The sequence below is a fragment of the Tiliqua scincoides genome, chromosome 2 (assembly GCF_035046505.1).
Source record: "Tiliqua scincoides isolate rTilSci1 chromosome 2, rTilSci1.hap2, whole genome shotgun sequence".
Lineage (NCBI taxonomy): Eukaryota > Metazoa > Chordata > Lepidosauria > Squamata > Scincidae > Tiliqua > Tiliqua scincoides.
The window spans coordinates 251,270,409-251,291,107 of record NC_089822.1 but is presented as its reverse complement, the minus strand read 5'-3'; the positions used below and the strand labels follow the sequence as shown (position 1 = coordinate 251,291,107).

General features: G+C 48.8%; 2 protein-coding genes and 1 pseudogene across 3 annotated transcripts; 1 reads left to right on the top strand and 2 right to left on the bottom strand.

Annotated features, from left to right (window-relative positions):
- Positions 1-590: 590 nt before the first annotated feature.
- Positions 591-9,273, bottom strand: LOC136642065 (zinc finger protein 180-like). 2 transcript variants are annotated; one of them, XM_066618270.1, is made up of 4 exons: positions 8,596-9,273; positions 4,644-4,717; positions 3,806-3,932; positions 591-1,858 (listed from the first exon to the last, which is right to left on the bottom strand). In XM_066618270.1, the coding sequence occupies exons 2-4, from the start codon at positions 4,665-4,667 to the stop codon at positions 759-761; spliced, it is 1,251 nt and encodes a 416-aa protein (XP_066474367.1). In that variant the 5' UTR covers positions 4,668-4,717; positions 8,596-9,273; the 3' UTR covers positions 591-758. The 2 variants fall into 2 exon arrangements, with proteins under 2 accessions (XP_066474367.1, XP_066474366.1); XM_066618269.1 differs by lacking the exon at positions 8,596-9,273 and adding an exon at positions 5,443-5,513.
- Positions 9,274-9,411: 138 nt separating this feature from the next.
- On the top strand, positions 9,412-11,097 carry LOC136640293 (microfibrillar-associated protein 1A-like). The gene has a single exon (XM_066615309.1). The coding sequence runs from the start codon at positions 9,448-9,450 to the stop codon at positions 10,762-10,764; it is 1,317 nt and encodes a 438-aa protein (XP_066471406.1). The 5' UTR covers positions 9,412-9,447; the 3' UTR covers positions 10,765-11,097.
- An 8,931-nt stretch (positions 11,098-20,028) lies between these two features.
- Positions 20,029-20,148, bottom strand: LOC136642867 (5S ribosomal RNA; annotated as a pseudogene).
- Positions 20,149-20,699: the final 551 nt, after the last annotated feature.

Sequence of the window (20,699 nt, the reverse complement as noted above, 5' to 3'; positions counted from 1 at the left end):
ACATGAAGCCATCTGATGAAGCTGGCATCCACAGCAGATGGAGGGTGGGGCAGCCCAATCCTAAACTGCCTGGCGCCCAGAGAAGAAGTGGTGCCAAAATGGTTACCACTGTATCCTAAGTGCACTGGTCAACCGCTGGCATCTCCTCTGGGGAAGAGTCATTCGTCCCCTTTCCCTGGGTAAGGGTGCAGGCCCCGTAACAGGGTCACTCAAGTCAGCACTGGTACTTTTGCAGGCACAGAGTTGAGAGTCCCTGTGTTGGGCCAGAAGGTTCAACACAGGGTTCATGATACGGTGGAGCCGTATGATTCTCTCTTGTGCTTTTTATGTTAATCTCTGATAGTCTTCAACAGCAGCATTTGGGGAAATGTGACAGACCTGTACTTTTAACAAGCTACTATGTATATCTTCTTTTAACAACAGTAGTCAATGGGACTGACTCCTGGGTAAGTGTGGGTAGATTGCTAAAAAAAATTCCTGCTTGATGATGTCACTTCCAGTCATGACGTCACTTCTGGTGAGTCCGAACTGATTACAATTCTAAAAAGTGGGTCCCAGTGCTAAATGTGTTAAAACTACTGCATTATAGGGCAATTTTGACAAATTTTATTTTCTGAGAAACAAGAACAAGCAAGTTCATCTGCATTTCAAACAAATGCTGCAGAAACAGCAGGAATTTTTCAAATATCAAGTATTTGATGTGAACAAGGGACACACCTATCCTTGCCTGACTCAGCACAAAACAAATTTTAACACTCCTAAGCTATATAAAGTTTCGCTCCTGGGTGGGTTCTTTGGTGGCAAGTAAGTTTCCTACTCTGAATGAAGGTCATTCCACACAACTGGCTATTATAGGGTTTCTCACCTGTGTGGGTTCTTTGGTGGGATTTAAGTGCACTACTATGGCTGAAGGCCATTTCACACTCCTGGCACTTATATGGTTTCTCCCCTGTGTGGGTTCTCTGGTGGACCTTAAGTACACTACTCCGACTGAAGGTCATTCCACACTCCTGGCACTTATAGGGTTTCTCCCCTGTGTGGGTTCTCTGGTGGACCTTAAGTACACTACTATGACTGAAGGTCATTCCACACTCCTGGCACTTATTGGGTTTCTCCCCTGTGTGGGTTCTCTGGTGGACCTTAAGTACACTACTCCGACTGAAGGTCATTCCACACAACTGGCACTTATAGGGTTTCTCCCCTGTGTGGGTTCTCTGGTGGACCTTAAGTACACTACTATGACTGAAGGTCATTCCACACTCCTGGCACTTATTGGGTTTCTCCCCTGTGTGGGTTCTCTGGTGGACCTTAAGTACACTACTCCGACTGAAGGTCATTCCACACTCCTGGCACTTATAGGGTTTCTCCCCTGTGTGGGTTCTCTGGTGGACCTTAACTACACTACTATGACTGAAGGTCATTCCACACTCCTGGCACTTATAAGGTTTCTCACCTGTGTGGGTTCTGTAATGTCTTATAAAATTGCCAATACAATTGAAGGTCTTTCCACACTCCTGGCACTTATAGGGTTTCTCCCCTGTGTGGGTTCTCTGGTGGACCTTAAGTACACTACTATGACTGAAGGTCATTCCACACTCCTGGCACTTATAGGGTTTCTCCCCTGTGTGGGTTCTCTGGTGGACCTTAAGTACACTACTCCGACTGAAGGTCATTCCACACTCCTGGCACTCATAAGGTTTCTCCCCTGTGTGGGTTCTCTGGTGGGCCTTAAGTATATTACTCTGACTGAAGGTCATTCCACACTCCTGGCACTTATAGGGCTTCTCGATTTTGTGGACTCTTTGTTGTAAAGACTGAACCTGCTCTTTCTTTCTTCCCATCTGGTCCCAAATCGATGCTGTTGAAACAAGAAAAGAAATGCAGTAAGAGACCAAAGCAAGAAACTGCAACTAGTTGGGGAAGTGGGCCCCTGAGTCAGGGGGGAATGGGATGTCTAATAGGGATCTATGAAGCATGACTGCACCCTTTCTAGTTCCCGCTCACCACTAGGATAAGACTCCAGACCAGGCATCAGATGGATATGAAGACAGAGCCCTCAGTCTTGCATCCTGCCACTACCACCTCATTACTGGTACTGACTGAAGGCCCAATCCTATCCAACTTTCCAGCACTGGTGCCGCCGCAATGCAGCCCCAAGGTAAGGCAACAAATGTTCCCATACCTTGAGAAGGCCTCTGTGACTGCCTCCCCACCAAAAGTTGCAGTGCATGCACTGGCACTGGAAAATTGGATAGGATTGGGCCCTGAATCCCTTATACTGGGGTCTCCCTTACAGACATGTGTTGTCCTGCTCCTTTCCAGTCCAGAACCCATCTCCTCAGTGTCTCTGTCATCCAGGCAACCAGGAATCTGGCCTTGGGAGAGGCATAAGTATTCTCATGACCTATTTGTTATCCACCAATGGGCATCAGTGCTGCCTGTGTGATTAGTGTCCTACTACTGGGGTCAATGCCTGTGCACTGGGGAATGGGGGAGCACAGCTTCCTAAGTGGCTTGGCAGGCACAAGGACACACTAATGATCCTGGAGGGGGGGCAAAACGCTAAGTATTTTTAGGCACAGAGACACCTGTGTAAAGCGGCCCTCCCTCTTGCCTTCCAAGCCAGTTGCTGCTGCGAAAGGGAGAGGGGGCACTTTACACAAACGTCCCTGTGCCTCAAAAAACCTAGCATTTTGCCCACCTCCTGTGATACCAGTGCAGGAGCAGTAATGTTGTTCCCAGAAAAAAAATATAAACTGATGTATAGTACAAGAAAATAAAATGATAAGGCTCTTAGTAACTGCAAACACATATGGGTCAATACATATACAATACATGCATGCCCCCGTATCTGCTGGGGTTCCATGTATCGGGGGCATGCATTTACTGCATAGTTTTTAAAAGGCCATGAGTGCCACTTCTCAGAGCACAGAGCCTGCTTTCACAGAGAAATCTAACTCTCTTGCCTTTGACAGTACAGAGAGTGCTAGCATTTCCTGCTAACACAGACCATGCTTCCTATGAGACTCTGCAAGGAACCAAAGTATGATTCAGGGAATCCAGTAATCCACCTAGGGTTTACAATATTCCATCATTCTTATGCAGTGAGCTCATCTAGGAACCTGGTTTTGAAGCTTGATGGCCCTTGAGGGCTCATCCATGGCCCTAAATGATTCTTGGTATTGTTTTGCATCTTACCAAGGGTGCAGTAGCTAATTCTGGAGGGCGGTTGCTTCATCAATATCGACTCCTTAATTGAATAAGGTCACAAAGTTGGTAAGACCACCTAAGCTTCTCAGTCGTTCTTTTGTGTCTCTGTTCCAAGTTAGGAAGCTCCCAGGATATAGCTTTTGTTCACTGAACCAAATGTGCTCTGTAAGCAAGGTGTGATCATGGAAGAATGTGTTTCTTCGAAATGCCTGGCCTGATTAATAAAGTGGGAACGTGGAGGGGCAGATAATTGCTCTGACAATTAAAAATGTGGCCATCCTCTAGACCTCTGGGATTGGAGGCCACCTGCCAGTTTAGACGAATCAATTTTCCAAAACACATCCACCTCCTCGAAAGGGCAGCCAAGGGATTTCCAACTCATTTATGGTATCATGCTGCCAGGTTGGAGCTCCCCTCGTCATCAAGAGACCTAGGTCTGGGCTGGCCAGGAGGGGAGGATGTGGGGCCATCAGGCACAGCAACAGCTATGCCTTGGTCATGCAATCTGGCTACCAACTCCCCTTGGAAACAGCCAATGGAGTGGAGGTTCCTACCTGCAGCATCTATCCATTCAAGGCCAAAGGATCCTCCTTACCTACAAAGATCACATTTTCATAATTCTCCATCGTGACAGCCTCATACAGGAGCCTTTGGCGTGGACTCAGCAGAGCCCACTCTTCACTGCTGAAATACACAGCTATCTCTGTAAATGAAATCAGACCCTGAAAGAAAAAGGAGAAATGTTCTATTGGCAACATTGGACTTGCCGGGACCATGAATACAATTCAAATTGTAGTACAGTTTCTATGAAAGAATGAAACATTTATACATTTGAAAATAAATTCTCACACATTCCCTCTCAACTTTTTATTGCCATCTTTGGGGCTTCTAGCTCCAATGAAGATTCCCATGTTTTTTGAAAGGAAGCTCAGAGGATCCTTTCCTTCCACCCCAGCTTCCAAACTGACACCACAATCTTATACATGTAAGCCCAGAATTGAGCCCTACTGCTTCCAATGGGGTTTATTCCCAGGAAAGCTTACCCAGGACTGAGAACCTTGTGTGTTGTGTAGCTGCTTTCACACATTCTAATCCCCATCACTTTTCCTACTTTCAAAAATGTAACGTAACTTTCTGCTGCTCTGACTGCGGTGGAGACTTGTCCAGGTGGGTACCAGCCCACTTGAGCCCTGAAGGAAAATAGCTAGGAGGTGAAAAGGGAGGGGACAAGAGAGAAACTCCTATGAAGGAGAAGTGCAGAGATGGGGAGAATGCAGGGGGTGAAGGGATGCAGGCAGAAGATTTTGGGTACAGGGAAAGGAGAACATCAGGTGGGTTAGTAGGAAGGAAACAAAGATAGCACAGATTGTCCAGACTGAGGCAAAAATGCTCATGTTACAGGAGGAAAAGCCCAAGCTGCAAATCCCCCTTACCTGGCCTGAATGAGCGGCAGCCATTTCTGTTCCCAAACAGGATTTGGTCTGCTTTCATTCCATTTGTCTTCTATCTGTCAGGAAGAGCAATAAAACCTGTATGAGTTTTTTTTAACCTTGTGTTCCTGCTTCATGTACATGCCTGAATTCCTGTCCACTATTTGAAGTGATGGATGTAGTGGCAGATTGGGCAGATTCACAGAGGAATGGAATGTCTGTTTGTCCTGATCATAATGGCTTCCAATGCTTTGAAGTTTCCAACTATCTTTCTGTTTCCAATCTTAGAAGAGCTGGAGAGCTGTTTTTTCCCCTCCTTCTAGCACGCTAGAGTCCCATTTGTTTTTCATTTTCTAGCACACTCACCAAGCTACCCGTTTTTCTTTTAAGCTAGAGGGTAGAAAACATGGCAGCCTCCAAGCCTGACACTGAATGCAGTCACAGTCTTGGCTGGGTGGATGGTTGGAGAGGAGATTTGCCTCTCTGCACTGATATGTGGGGTCCAGCAATCCCCCCCCCCCCCGATACCTGGCTCAGGAGAACAGACGGTTCAAGGGCCAGGTGAGGCAGGGGGGCTGTAGTCACTGGGGGGATCGGGACCCCCAGGGGGCTGCAGGAGGTCCTGAGCCAGGCACTGGGGCTGCCAGTCCAGCCAGGACCCCTTCACAGCTGCAGGAGGAGAGTCCAGGAGGCCCTTCTTTGCGCGGCTCTCAGTGCAGCCTGCATAGCCACAGAGCCTCCGCTCCGCCTCTCCCCGCAGGCAGGAACTGCCACTTGCAGGCCTTGCGGGGCCTCCACACACCTGCTCCCAGGTGGCCCTCACTGGGCTCATGTCTCCCACTCCCTCCTTCACCAGCCTGTGCAAGGCCCCGCCTCCAGGGTCAGTCCCAGAGCACAGCAGGGCCTGCTGGGAAATGGAGTTCCTGGGGCTGGAGAGTTCCTATTCCAGGAAGCCTTTGCTCAGTCCTGGTCCCTTCAGCCCTGCCCTTCCCCCAAGAAATCTTGGTAGAGGTTTCCAGGAGCAGCAAAGGAGGAGGGACCAGGAGCACAGCTCCTCCCCCCCAAACCATATAGGGGCCACCTGAGCACTGGGAGAGCAGCAGCTGTTATTTGTGCCTCCACCCATACTCTGGGTGTCTGATGGGCTTTCCTCCTGGGAGTGGGTGCCCCAGCACAGCCCTGCTTCATTGGAGTCTCTTGGCAACAAAGTCCTTCAGCTGTGACTCACTGCCTGCCTGCCGATTTCTCTCTGGTGCTGAGCCCAGAAGGCACATGAAGGAAAATATCAAGGATTGTCTTGGCCTTTGTTGCTAGTGACCCTGAACAGGTTGTTTGCCTCCTGCTTGTCTCCAGGTCTCTATCCCCACAGATCCTGTAACAGCCTGCCCTACTTGGAGAAGGGTACATACATACATGCATACTCCTTTCTGGTGGAGTAGTCTCAGAGAGCCTCTTAGTGCTCCAGCAGAGCAAATGTCAGCCTCTAAAATGGCTCCTCTTACTTTCCCTGACCATGATGGACTGGAGAAAGGGAGGGGGAGGAACAATCAGTGAAAGCCCTTCCTTCACTACTCTGGCATCGTTGATAAAGGGGGGCCCAAACAACCTCTTCTCTTGCCCTCCCCTTCTGCAAATGGGCTTCCTCAGAGGCCCCACCATCATTTTAGACACCTCTGAGGAAGCCCAGTTGCAGATGGTGACAGTGGGACAAGTCAATGACCATACACATTATTCGGTTGAGCAACTTTGACACTACAACCTGCATCTAAGGGCTTCAGAGGGCAGCCAGTTGGGTCCCTGTGAGTCCCTGGGCTCTCAACCAGTGCCTGAATTGGCTAACCTCTAACACCACGCCTGGCCATTTCCAAATTCTGAAGTTTGTGGCATCACACCAGTGTAGGGTCTAATTTTCTTAAGTGTAATATCTATTTAACTTAGCAAATCAAAGATAAATTCTGAATCATCTACTTACTCATGTCCTAATTGTTATTCATGTAAGAAACATATCTGAGGTGGCAGAAGATAAGCTCTTCGTTTGCTTAGTGATTGAACAACTGATTTCATCATTATAGTTGAACATACATATTGCATCAGATCTTGCAGTTTGTCCCCCTTTCTGAAGAAGAAACTCACTTGAAGAAACTGTTTATGACCCATAAATACCTAAAGAGGTTCTCATACCTAAGACACTGCAAAGCTAAGGGATTTTCAAAGCATTGGTTTCAGCATCTTCTGTAAACATTACGACATCTTTCATTTTAGCTTGCTTCTTGTGTTCTAAGAGCCTGATCCTATCGAGCACAGAGCTGGCGCTCCAGCCCACCGCCAGCACTGGGTGCCATAAAAGTGCCGAATGGCACTCCAATGCCTATGAGAAACACCCAGCGCCAGCAGAGAGGTCAGTGCCAGTCAGCACTGTGGCTCAGCGTCGGCAAGACATGAGACAGGAGCACAGGGAGGTATCCCTGCTGGGCGGCGGGGAACCTTTTGGGATGGGGGAGGGTGGGTGGAAGGCGGGGAGGGGCAGAACTGGGCTGAGGGAGAGTGGGCAAGAGGGCAAATTGGGGCCTGGAAGGCGGGTGGTGGCATAGTGGCAGAGGCTGCTGTCAAATCCTGTGCCCCCTCCAGAGCAGTCCATGACGACCCAAAAATCCATATTAGTCACTTCCAAATTGCTCCCAGTAATCTGAATATTTAGGACATCCTCAGAAGAAGAAAATATGCCTTGAAATTTATAGGGAATCATTTCTGAGTACATGTTAGAGCTTTAAACTTCCTGGAAGACACATCCTCTACCCTGAAAGCCTACCCCCTTATTCCAGTTCAGTAGCGTCACAATTAGGGTACAGGCCACGTCAGGTGTCACCCTCAGGAAGGGTGACACCTGACGTGGCCTGCACCCTAATTGTGACACCACAATGCCTAAGCCTCCATGTCAGAAAGGCTTACACCTCAGGAAGGGTAACACCTGACGTGGCCTGCACCCTAATTGTGACACCACAATGCCTAAGCCTCCATGTCAGGAAGGGTGACACCACAATGCCTAAGCCTCCATTCAGCAATCTTCAGCCCATTCCATGCCCAGCCACCTTGCGCTCTTGTGTATGATTGTGTCTTTGTCACTTGCTAATGACAACAAAAAACAACTGGGCCTGGAGCGGGGAAAAAATCACAGAACACAGGCAGTCTGGAGATGGGCTTTTTCCCATTTTAATCAGTACAATAGCCCAGAAGGTTGGGGGTGACATGATTGCATCATTATGTCACCCCTGAACTTCTGGAAGACTGAGCTTCTCCAGGTAAGCGTCACACTGGGTAGCACCCACCCTAGGGATGCCTCTGTCCTAGATATGAGAGAAAGGGGAATTACAGAGTGCTGAGGAAGTCTGCCCATCATAAAAGTAAAGGGAGGGACCCATATCCGTGGATCCTGTATCCATGAATTCACTTATCCATGGTCAGTGGGGCCCCCTGCACACACACACCCCCAGAGGCGAGGGGAACTGGTCCTCTGAGCCCAGCAGAGGCTGTGCATGTCTGTCCCTGGCCTCTGCTAAGCTCAGACGGAGTCTTACAATGAAAAAAAGTGACTTCCAGTTTTTTGTGAACCCAGAAGTTATGTTTTTAATGCCTTATAAGGCATTAGGAGTCCCTGGGGAGCTGCTGTGCTGGGCTCAGATTACCCTGAGGGTGGAGGGACCCTGAGGGTGAAGGGGGCTTGCCCTGTTATCCGTGGTTTCAGTTAACTGCAGGAACAGAACCCCCGCAGCTCCTGGGGCATGCCTGTACTCTGTTTTTTCATCTTTTCATTGTTTCAGCTAAAAAGAAAACTGCGGGGGCCAATCTCCAAGGAGCTCTAGTTCCACTCAACAGAATGACTAATCCCAGAGTCTGGGATGCTGGAATCACTTTTCCCCCAGTGACCTTTCAAGTGCTTTGACAAACTCTTCCTTACATGCTGAGTCAGGACTGCTAATTGAGAGTGAATGGATTCTTCTTCCCAGAGACGTTTTGCACTGCTAGAAAGGGTTTAATCAAGCTTTTTGCAAGTCAGCTATGAAACATGGCCCTGTTTATGTCAGCATCGTCCTAGGCATCTTCAGGAAGCCTCCACGTGCAAACAGGCCAGCGCAGCGGCAGGAGGCGCATTCCAGGCGGAGAAGGCACTGCAGAGCCGCCTCGCGAGCGCGCCGGTCTCACTGCAGGACTCCTGCGACGCCCTTCGGAGCCCCCCTGCCCCTTCCGCAGCCGCGGGCTGCGCTCCCCGCGCCAGGCAGGCTCTACCGCGCCTCCCTCGGTGCTGCTCGAGGCGCGGCCTCCCTGCCGGTTCCGCGGGAACGGCGCGGGCGCCTTCCTCGGCCTCCGGCCCGCCTCTGCACAGCGCTGCCAGCAGTCTCGGAGAAGGGCCCGCACGCGAGGCCTGCGGCTCTGCCAGCCGGCCGAGCGGAGCCTCGCGCGCCGCTGCAGTGCGGGGTCGCGACGCCGGCCCGGGCCTCGTCCTCCGGGGCCCCGCGCTCAGGCCCTGGCCGCCCGCTCGCGACGCGGAGGGCCGGGAGGGTTCAGGCCCTGCGGGACTCCTCACCCGGCCGACCCCCAAGCGGCGCTGCGGCTGCGCCTGAGGACGGACCCAGCACCAGCTGTCAGGCGAGGCACGGCTGCTTCCGGCGCGGAAGCGGAAGGGGCGGGCGCCGGCCTTCCTGCCTCTCCGGCACGGCAGCTTCCGCTCGCGCGCTCCGCCTGCGCCGGAAGCTCCACCGTTCCGCTTCCGGTCAGAAGCCTCTGCCGCCCGCTGCGCTCTGTCGCAGCCATGTCGGGCCCCAGCAGCGCCGTCATGAAGCAGCCGCCGATCCAGTCCACGGCGGGCGCCGTGCCCGTCCGCAACGAGAAGGGCGAGCTCTCCATGGAGAAGGTGAAGGTGAAGCGCTACGTGTCGGGCAAGCGGCCGGACTACGCGCCGGTGGAGTCCTCGGAGGAGGAGGAGGACGAGGACTTCCCGTTCCTCAGGAAGGGCCGCGAGCAGGAGCCGGAGCCCCAGGAGGAGGAGGAGGAGCCGGCCAGCGACCCCCGGCTGCGCCGCCTGCAGAACCGCGTCTCCGAGGACGCGGAGGAGAGGCTGGCCAGGCACCGGAGGATCGCGGAGCCCGAGGCGGTGGGGGAGAGCGACTCGGAGGCGGAGGGAGAGGCCTGGCCCGTGGAGCGAGAGGACACCAGCGAGGAGGAGGAGGAGGAGGTTGACGAAGAGGAAATCGAGCGTCGCCGCGGCCTGATGCGCCACCGAGCCCAGGAGCGCGAGAACGAGGAGCTGGAGGCGATGGAGCTGGAGGACGAAGGCCGTTCTGGGGAGGAACCGGAGTCAGAGTCTGAGTACGAGGAGTACACAGACAGTGAGGATGAGGCTGAGCCGCGCCTCAAGCCAGTCTTTATCCGCAGAAAGGACAGGGTCACCGTCCAGGAACGAGAGGCAGAGGCCCTTAAGCAGAAGGAACTGGAGCAGGAGGCCAAGCGGATGGCCGAGGAGAGGCACAAATATACCCTCAAGATTGTTGAAGAAGAAGCCAAGAAAGAGTTGGAGGAGAACAGGCGCTCTTTGGCAGCCCTCAATGCTCTGGACACAGATGATGAGAACGACGAGGAGGAGTATGAAGCCTGGAAAGTGCGAGAGTTGAAGCGCATCAAGCGGGAGCGGGAGGCATTGGAGAAGGAGAAGGCGGAGATTGAGCGGGTGCGGAACCTGACCGAGGAGGAACGGCGTGCAGAGCTGCGTGCTAATGGCAAAGTCATTACAAACAAGGCCGTGAAGGGCAAATACAAGTTCCTGCAGAAGTACTACCACAGAGGGGCCTTCTTCATGGATGAAGATGAGGTTGTATACAAGAGGGATTTCAGTGCCCCAACTCTGGAGGATCACTTCAACAAGACAATCTTACCCAAAGTCATGCAGGTGAAGAACTTTGGGCGCTCTGGACGAACCAAGTACACACACTTGGTGGACCAAGATACAACCTCTTTTGACTCTGCCTGGGGCCAAGAGAGTGCACAAAACACTAAGTTCTTCAAGCAAAAGGCAGCTGGGGTGCGTGATGTCTTTGAGAGGCCCTCAGCCAAGAAGCGGAAGGTGACATGAATGGGAGGATGGCAGAGAGCTCTGTCTGTTGGCATCTAGCACAACCAGTTTGCCCTTTTGCTTGGGACCATGGGCTACTGCCACAAGGCTAGGCCTAGAACTTATTCTTGAGCTGCGGCTTTAATCTGTTTGTAATGCATTGGCAACAGCTCTGCAAGTTCTCCCTTAAGCCCCGAAGCACACATGCTCTCTTTGCAGTCTTGTTTTTAGTTTGGTATTGGTTCCCCCCCCCCCCCTTCTGTAAGGATTCACTATTCTTCATGCAGGCAGTGAAAGGAGAATGTAAGGAAAGCAAGGTGAGATTGGTATTAAAGTTGTTTTTTGCCCTGTTTATGTGAGTGTCATGATCACAGTTGTTTGGGAAATGAAATCTAGCAGGAGCTTTTTAGGGTCATGTAAATGTCACCTGGCTCCTGAAAATTGTTAAAAATTTTCCTGCTTGATGTCACTTCTGGTGGGTCCTGACAGATTCTCATTCTAAAAAGTGGGTCCCGGTGCTAAATGTATTAGAACCACTGGACTACTAGGGCTATATCTTTTGTCTGAAAAATACAACTTAAATGGATTTTAAAAAATTGAAATCCCTCCACTGGCCTATTTTTTCCCCTGTGATTGTTCTATATACAGGCGTGCCCCCTTATCTGAAGGGGTTCCATTCTGGAACCCGCTGTGGATATCCAAAACCACGGATATGGGCAAACGCTTTTCCCTGCAGTCCAGGGGCCGTTCCCCCCTCTGGAGGCAGAGGGGGAGCACTGGGGGTGCACATGCTGGGGGAGCTGAACCTGATCTGGGGATAACTACATCCGCAGATATGGGATCTATGGATATGAAGGCCCGCTGTATTGTAATTGGGAAGCATAATCATGCGCAGCTATGACTCATAATGGAAGTCCTTCTTCCTTAATTGGTTTAATTACATTTACTATGTATGGTTGTTAATTTAACCAAGCATACTTTCAAACCCATTTATTCCACTCATTAAGAAAACACATTTCTAATTCAAATGTTTTATTGGAGCCTTCTTTTACAAGACAAGTAACAGAACCCTCTTTTAGAACCATTATACCATAATAGATGGTATATTAGATATTATTAGTATATTAAACTAGATGGTATAATATACCAGATGGGATATTACAGAAAATAGATTTGAGTCTCCATGGATCAGATAGGAAGTGATAAGATATTCACACCGATCAGGTGCGTAGACAGACAGACAGATCAGGACAAAGTGCAGTACTGATGAGTGGGCACCTGCTCAGCATGTTCATCACCAAAGCCAAGTTGCTTTCATCAATAGGCAACAAACATGGTGAGCCAGAGTCATCTTGACTTTTAGAAGTTTTGAATGTTGTCACAGCTTCCAAGCTGAAATCTGCTGAACAGGGGAATGTGTGAGATCAGGGGAAGGTAAGGAGTGTCTCTGTAACAGCCAGAGACATCTCTGGAGAACATGGTGGAATAAAGTTAATCATCGCTATTATTATCATCAGCCTCATTGGCAGCAGTGGTGCTGGTGGTGGCAGTGGTGGAGGAGTTTCCAGGTGGTTTCTCTGGCCACTCAGGCAGTGGTGGCCAAGGTGCAACGGGCACCAGAGGTCCCAGTGGCTGGACAGCTTCAAGATTGGGAGGCTCCTCAGGCTGTGGTTTCTCTGAAACAGGAACCAAAGGACTGTCAGGTTTTGGCACAGGAGGGGCACCTGGTTCTGCAGAGGGTTCAGATGCTGGATGATTGCTAGCCATAGTGAGGTCTCACAGGAAGTTTCAGGCCTACAGAATCCGGAAGAGAAAAATAACATTACAAGGCGTATTCCCCCACCTGTAATGGATACTCCAGCCTGACCAAATGCAGTGAACCAGAGAGAGATTTCATTGATGAGAAAAGAATCTCTATCACGAACTTTCTTATCTCCTGAACTACGATCAGACATCCTGCTGACAGAATGACAAAGGGTGCAGCAATCAGTAGGTCAGCTGATCCAACCTTGCTAACATTAATACTGTGTCTTTCTTAAAATTCTTTAAGGAAGAAAATTTGACCATCTCTTTGGGCAGCTTCTGCTATTGCTGAAATGTTCTATAAACATGACTGGAATAATAATACTTTTTTTTAAAGGCTGGAATGAAACGGTTCCCCTCCCGTTCTTCTCAAATCCTTGTGCATTTTGGTGGTCAACGTCTTCTCTAAACAGTCTCTGCCTGTGTGATATTCTCCAGGTATTCTGCAAATATTTGATGGCTGGTATTTTGCAACATTTGAGAACAGTTGATAATTGCCATGCAGTAGAAATCAGGTTTTGAGAGGAACTGGCACATAGCTACAAGATTAAAAACTGATGCACAGCTGTGGCCACTAAGGGCCCAATCCTATCCAACATACCAGCTCCAGTGTAGCCACAATGCAGCCCCATGGTAAGGGAACAAATGTACCTATACCTTGAGAAGGCCCCAGTGACTGTTCCTCCATCACAGGATGCAGCACACACCCCACTGGCACAACTGCACCAGCACTGGAACATTGGATAGGATTGGGCCCTAATACCACTAGGTGTCCATGTCTGATATTTGGGTCACTGCATGCTCTTTTTATGCTGTGCTATATTTACCTAGGTCTCTTCTGCTCACCTCCTGTTTGACAGGTCAATAGACAATAAAGGTACACCCTTTGCTCTAGAAAAGAGCTTTTATCCAACAAGACTTCCAAGCAGACTAGCCTACATTGTCCATATTACAGTGTACCCCAAGCCAAGAGATGGACAGACTAAGGGCCTAATCCTGTGTTGCCCTGGTACCACACAGTACAGTGGCACTGAAATGATCACAGCTGTATCCTGCAGGATCAGAGCAGTAGCTGGAGGTTCTTTCAGGGAAAGGCAACATTGGTTCCCTTACCCTGTGCAGAACTTAAGCAGCCTCAATGGGTCTACTTGGATCTGTGCCCACTATTTAAGAGGGTGAATTGCCGGGGCGACCTGTGTTGGACTCTCAGGCCCAGGAGGGGGGATAAGATCTCTGCTGCCATCCCCACCCCCATCCCAGGCTCAATCAGCCCCACAGTCTGCCCTCCCTCCTCCCAGTTTCTCCCCCTCTCTTTCTTTCAACTGCCCAGAAAACACCTCCCCACCACTCAGCAGGGAGCTTGTCATGCACCACTTTTGCAGCTCCTGCCACTGCCAGAGAAGTCCAGCATTGAGTGGTGCAAGCCTCCCCACCAGCCACTCATATGGTAGCCACCACAACATGCCTTATGGCATGTTTGCAACCGCTGTTGCCTAGGCAGCACGCGAGTGAGTGGCATTGCTAAACATTGCCTGGGCTACCCGATGGCCCATGTTAGAAGCGCATGTAGAGCCAAACATACATTTAACAAAATGTTTCCCAGATGGTCTAAATGAGGGAAGACACATTGCAAGGAAAGGTGGTAAACCTCCAAAGGTACGAGACAGCCAGACTAGAGAGAAAATCCATTTGAACCTGCCTATTACATGCATTTGTTAAAAATATTCCAAGTGCTTCAAGCAACAGCTGTTCAAAGAAGCAATTCCCAAATCAGTTGCGGAATTCTAAAGCAGCAGGGCCTCCAAGCAGGGATACTGCAATATGGTGTAACCCCTGGCATCTCCAGTTAAAAGCAGCGAAGTGGAGAGTGCTGGGCAAGAGGGACTCAGGGCCTGACTCAACAGAAGGCTTCCCCTTGACTCAGTATGAAAGCACAATGATCTCAGAACATGAGATAAATGAGTTTTCCCAAGACCCTTATCTTGTGACTTTAACAGCTGCACAACAGGCAGAGTTTCAGTAGGCAACCCTGTCCCAGCATAGAAAGTAATGCACATTGGCAGATTACTGCCAGTGGTACTTGGGATGGGGGGCCCAGCTTGGTTGATCCTCTTTTGGTGTAGGACCTCCATCAGTGCCTGACCTGGCCAACCCCTGATGCCCAATATAGCATCAGTTGTTGAATAATAAACAGCTGTCCTGAACCTTGCCTGTAACAAAAAGGGGGGCAATTTTACATCTCGATCCAACTCTTTTACAAATCAAAATTGAACCACCTTTCTTTTTCTGACCAGAACTTTCAGGCTTCCACCCACACAACACTGCCATTTTCCCCCAACTCCAACATACACCCCACCAGAGGTCTCCTTTTCATAGCTTTTGAAGCAATCATACCTAAAGCTTGGAAATTGCAGATTTTGTGTCCTCCAGAAGGCAGCCGTTCCTCTTTGAACCTTGCTGCTTTGATGCTCTCAGAACTGCCCCTGGGTTTATAAACCAAAGGACCAGATAAACCGGAGCAGAAGGAATTACTCAGCTACCTTTGTCTCCACCCACAACAGAGGACAACTCCCAGGCACCACCAGCAGGAGCTGGAGGAGGAGAAGGCATTTCTGCACACCTGCAGTTCTCCTGAGATAGGGCACAGAATACTGAACTACACAAGAATGCTGGGAAACCCGAGAGAAAAAATAGCCCCAGGCAAGACACTTGCTGGAGTAATTAAGACAACCGAAGTTGGCACTGACTGGACAGGAGGCGATAGACCAGGAATTCTCAAAGCAGAGTCTCTAGATCAGTGTTTCTCAAACTGTGGGTCAGGACCCACTAGGTGAGGCACAAGCCAATTTCAGGTGGGTCCCCATTCATTTCAATATTTCAATATTTTATTTTGAATATATTAGACTTGATGCTCCCATGGGATGTGACTGCATTTGGGGAAATGTTACAGTCCTGCACTTTTAACAAGCTACTATGTATATTATTTTAACAATCATAGTAAATGGGACTTACTCCTGGATAAGTGTGGGTAGGATTGTTAAAAATTTTCCTGCTTGATGCTGTCACTTCCAGTCATGACATCACTTCTGGTGGGTCCTGGCAGATTCTCATTCTAAAAAATGTGTCCCGGTGCTAAATGTGTGAGAACCACTGCTTGTGATTAGTTGCTTCAGTATTTACCTTGTACTCTTTATTTGTGCATGCTTGAAGGCTGACTTCAAGTGTGAGGCCTTGCCAGACAAGTGACAGGCTCAAACCCTATGCAAGAGCTTATGGCCAAGCTCAGCAGACCCCCCCCCCCCCCGCTGTCTGCTGCTGCTCCCTCATCCCTCCTCCCCACTGTCAGAAAAAAATGCCCTGTGACTATATTTGTGACCCTGAAATGACTCAGACTTGCTGGTTTATTTTGCATGTACATTTTTGTATGCGTGCATTTTGCATTGTGTATCACAGGAGTTGGAAAATCTATTCAGCCATTGTGTAACTGGGAATTGATTACAAGAGAGAAGAAGGACAGCTGTACTGCTCAGCTAGGAGTGTCTCTGCTCAGAATGTGCTCCTTGACCTTGTATTATCTGCACTATCTAAGCAACCAGGCTACAGCAAACTATGTGAAGGAGTAAAGTTTCAAGACGCACATGACTTTCGGGAATAGGGAGAATTTGTCATGTTTGGTGCTGGCTAGGCTTTTTTTTGTGAATATTTAGCAGCTACGGGTGAGACAGTCTCAGCAGGGGATTCATTCTCAGAACCCCCCATGGATACAGAAAACTGGATAATGAAATCCTTGGTTTTGGCCCCTTTAAACCCTCTGAAAGTGACCGCAACCATGCTCCGGTCACCTCCAGAGGGCTTTCTGATGGCCGCAGAGGCCGCACATGTCCACCCACTGCCTCTGAGGGCTTCAGAATGGCCATTTTGGCCACACACAAAAAGCAACTTCAGCAAAAAAAAAAATGGAAGTGACTTTTTTGCCCTTATAAGGCATTCCAAGGCACGGGGAAGCCCTCCAGGGCAAAAAAAAAAAGCAGTTACTTGGCAATGCTGAAATAGGGTAGCTTTGGCAAAATGCCTTTTCCTTTCCCACTTGCTACTTAAAAATTCCCAGCTATCATGCCTTATGCAGCATCAGGGGCTGAAACTGACAGGAATTTTAAAATGGAGCTGGCTGGGGAAGGAAAAGGGTTCTCCATGCTGCTGCTTCCTCTCAATATTAAGGGGAAAGGTAACAGGTGGGAGCAGTTTTGCTGGAACGCATACACAGTGAAACTACGTAGTTGGCCCCTGAAAGGATTTTTGCTAGAGGGCCCTTGAAACACTGGCACCAGCCCTGTCAGTTAATGTGTTGCCATCAACATAATTGCATACTGGAAAGAGAAGTGAAAGTAATGCCCTGATCCTCTCCTGGGCTTATGGCAGCGCAAACGCTGCTCTGACAATACATGGGCAGGGGACAGTGCAAATAGCTGGAGGCCCAGGCACACACCCCAGCAGCTCACCTGGCCTGCACTGGAGCAGATACGGTGGTGGCAGGAGAGGTTTGGGAGAGGATCAGGACAGGGAGTGGGCAAATGTGGGGGCAGTTCAGAGGTGGGAGGGGGAGAATCTCAGTGGCAGCAGCACAGATTAGAGCCTATCCCCCTTTTCTCTGCCCAACATGCCCCCTGAGGCTCCCTGGACTAACACCAGCTAAATAGCTGGTATATGTCTGAGAAGACCCATTGGCAGCAAATTGGCAGTACAGCCAGGCAGCTTATGCAAAGGTAAGTAAAAAATAATTTCACTTACCAATACCTCTCCTGGGCTATCTGGTTGCCACCCCCACAATAGAATGCAGCACACACTCCTTTGGGTTGGTGCATTGTGCAGGCTGACAGCATAGATTTGGACTATAAAAATCATGCTTCATTTTAAGGAAAAATTATTTGCCCCAAGGAGCTTACAGTTAGAATTGCTGCCAAAGTTCACCCAAAGCAGAAGCAAAAGCATAACCAGAAAAACACACACACACACACACCATATACGTTCACACAGAGAGTTAAGGCAACTTGCCAGAATGCCAGGGGAGAGGACACAACATGTGTGCATCATGCCTTGTGCATGCATCACACACATCCTTAGTCACATGAACATAAGAACAGCCCCACTGGATCAGGCCATAGGCCCATCTAGTGCAGCTTCCTGTATCTCACAGTGGCCCACCAAATGCCCCAGGGAGCACACCAGGTAACAAGAGACCTGCATCCTGCTGCCCTCCCTTGCACCTGGCAGTCTGACATAGCCCATTTCTAATATCAGGAGGTTGCACATACGCATCATGGCTTGTAACCCATAATGGATTTTTCCTCCAGAAACTTGTCCATGCCCAGATAATCTGTTTCATCCAAATAAGGAGCAACTAAGAGGCAATTCATTACTAATCGTCAGCCAACCTAAACCTTCTTCCTGCATGAGATTATCTGGATTCCTTTTAGTCTGGCTTCAGGTCTGGCTTCAGAACTGTGACAGCCTTGGTTACTCTGGTAGATGACCTGCACTGGGGACTGGACAGGGTATGTGTGTCCCTATTGATCCTGCTGGACTTCTCAGTAGCTTTCCACACATTCGATCATGGTGTCCTTCTGGCTCAGTTGGCCATTAGGTCTTGAAGGCACTATTTTGCACTGGTTTAGCTCTTTCCTGGCTAACAGGTCCCAGAAGGTGATGCTGGGGATCCTTCTTCAGCACCTTGGCCATTGATATGTGGGTGTCATAGCCTTCTATATCCCCCATGCTGTTTCACATCTACATGAAAACATGAGAAGCATTCAGTGATGTAAAGTTGATGCCATCAATATGCTGATGACACCCTGCTCTATCTCTTCTTTCTATCAATTATTGGAGGGGGGAGGCTGTCAAGGTCTTGAAGTGCTGCCTGGAAGTGATTGGGAACTGGATGTGGGCTAATGAACTGAAATTAAATCCAGACAAAACAGAAGTCCTATGTCTGGAAATCCATAATGCAGGTGCTGGACACCTGCCCTATTCTGAATGGGTTTGCACTCCCTCTGCAGAAACAGGTAGGTGGCTTGAGAGTTCTCCCAGATTCACAAATGCTCTGGATCACCAGGTTGTGGTGGTGGTCAGTTGGGATTTTGCCCACCTTTGGCTGATGTGCCAACAGCAGCCATACCCTGATGGCTGATCTGTCTAACTTGATCATAGTGGTCCAGATCTTGGTGACATTTCAGTTAGACTACTTCAGAGGACTAATGTCCTCTAAGTGGGGCTGCCCTTGAAGACTTTTTTGAGAAATTGCAATTAGTGCAAAGTGCAGTCGCAAGAGGCAGGGTCTTCTCTGTGGTGGCACCACAATTATGGAACTCCCTGCCCTGGTATATGAGCACTGTCTCCTCTCTTGTGTTCTGGTGGGGATTAAACACTTTTTTGTTTCATTTAGCTTTTATTGTGTAGTTAGGGTGGGTGGAGAGTATGTTTCATTATATTTCTATGTATATTCTACTTTTTATGGCTGCCTTGACCACACTTGTATTATATATTATCTTTACAGTAACCATCTGTGGTATTTATGCTGCCATTTTTAATTGAGAGGGTTTTTTTGCTCCTGTTTTACCACAGACTTTTAAATATGTTGGAGTTTTTATGCCAAGGGTTGTGTTAATATTGTTTCATTTTGAATTATATTGCTTTTAATTTTAAGCCATTTCTGCCCAGTGTTGCATATATTCAACAGGGATCAAATGTGTACACCTGTGTGCTGGGCAGAAATGGGTTAATTGACTTTCATTGTACTTAGCTGATATATCATTAACTGTCTTGGGGCCCAATCCTATCCAATTTTTCAGTGCCGGTGCTGCTGTGCCAGTGGGGTATGCACTGCTTCCTGTGTTGGGGGTGCAGTCACAGAGGCCTCCTCAAGGTATGGGAACATTTGTTACCTTACCCTGGGGCTGCATTGCGGTTGTACCGGTGCTGGAAAGTTGGATGGGATTGGGCCCTTGGGAACCATAAGATGAGAGAAAGGCAGGGTATAAAATTCATTAATTAAATAAATAAAGGAAGGAAGGAAGGAAGGAAGGAAACAATGGAATGGCTAGAACCTGAAAACAGGAAGCTTTTTATTCACATTGCAAAAGTTCTCTGCTCAATGGGAGTTTTAGCAAACATTGTAGAAGGAACTTGGCCATGGGGAAAAGCATTGCTGAATAGCATAGCACCTTCTTGTACTCTGTTTTAATTCCATTTTCAGCTAACTGTGGAAAATCAGTGCCTCAATAGCTCAACTAGTGTATTTGATTAGAAATATTGGACACTAATAATAATAATAATTCCAAATTTTGTCTCAGTTGTCCACAGGCTCCTAAAGGTTGGGAACCCCCAGTCTAAATAAACAACTGAAAAGTTAAGAAGAAATGTATAAGAAGTGTGGGCAGAGACATATATTATGGTTGGCAACCTTCAGTCTCGAAAGACTATGGTATAAGCCTACAGCACCAGGTATTCCCAGGTGGTCTCCCATCCAAGTACTAACCAGGCCTGACCCTGCTTAGCTTTCAAGATCAGACAAGATTAGGCATGTGCAGGGTAACAGTTGCTGCATATTCTTTGATGTTTAGCCAGTAGGGAATTTGTTGTTTGTTACGATATGCTCCATACTTGCATGATATTTAGAATTATTTTATGTAGGTAAATATTGCGATGTTGGGGCACACTTTGCAAGCAGTCCATTATCCAGCCTCACTTGTATCCGTGGATTTCAGAAATTCCTCTATATTTGCAGTACTGAGACTCACAGGAACTTAGCAATTGGGCATGCAAACATGTCCATCTAGGTCTAGGGGGTGGGATGGACTGACCAGATGGGTAAGGTTCCACTCCTCCAAGCAGGTATCTTGATGCCATCATCCAGGCAAAGTTATAAATGTCCCAGCCCCCAGGAAGTAGGAACTGCTCTCTGCCAGTCACCTGAACAACCCATTCATTCAAAACTCAGAGAGAAGCATCCATTTGGTCACCCACAAGTACATTGATTGGGGATTCCTAGAACAGTGTAAATAGCTTAAGCTAGTGACAATTAACTAGATCACAATCAAATTCCTTTTGTTGCTTTGTCTGCTTCATGACTCCAGCCTGTTTGCAAACTTCCTCAGAGA

Excerpts from the sequence above, each read along its gene's own strand:
- LOC136642065 (XM_066618270.1), bottom strand. The coding sequence starts at position 4,667 with ATGGCTGCCGCTCATTCAGGCCAG. Across the intron at positions 3,933-4,643 it reads CTGCCGCTCATTCAGGCCAG|GGTCTGATTTCATTTACAGA; the intron begins GTAAGGGGGATT and ends TTTTTCTTTCAG. Across the intron at positions 1,859-3,805 it reads TGAAAATGTGATCTTTGTAG|CATCGATTTGGGACCAGATG; the intron begins GTAAGGAGGATC and ends TTGTTTCAACAG.
- LOC136640293 (XM_066615309.1), top strand. The coding sequence starts at position 9,448 with ATGTCGGGCCCCAGCAGCGCCGTCATGAAGCAGCCGCCGATCCAGTCC.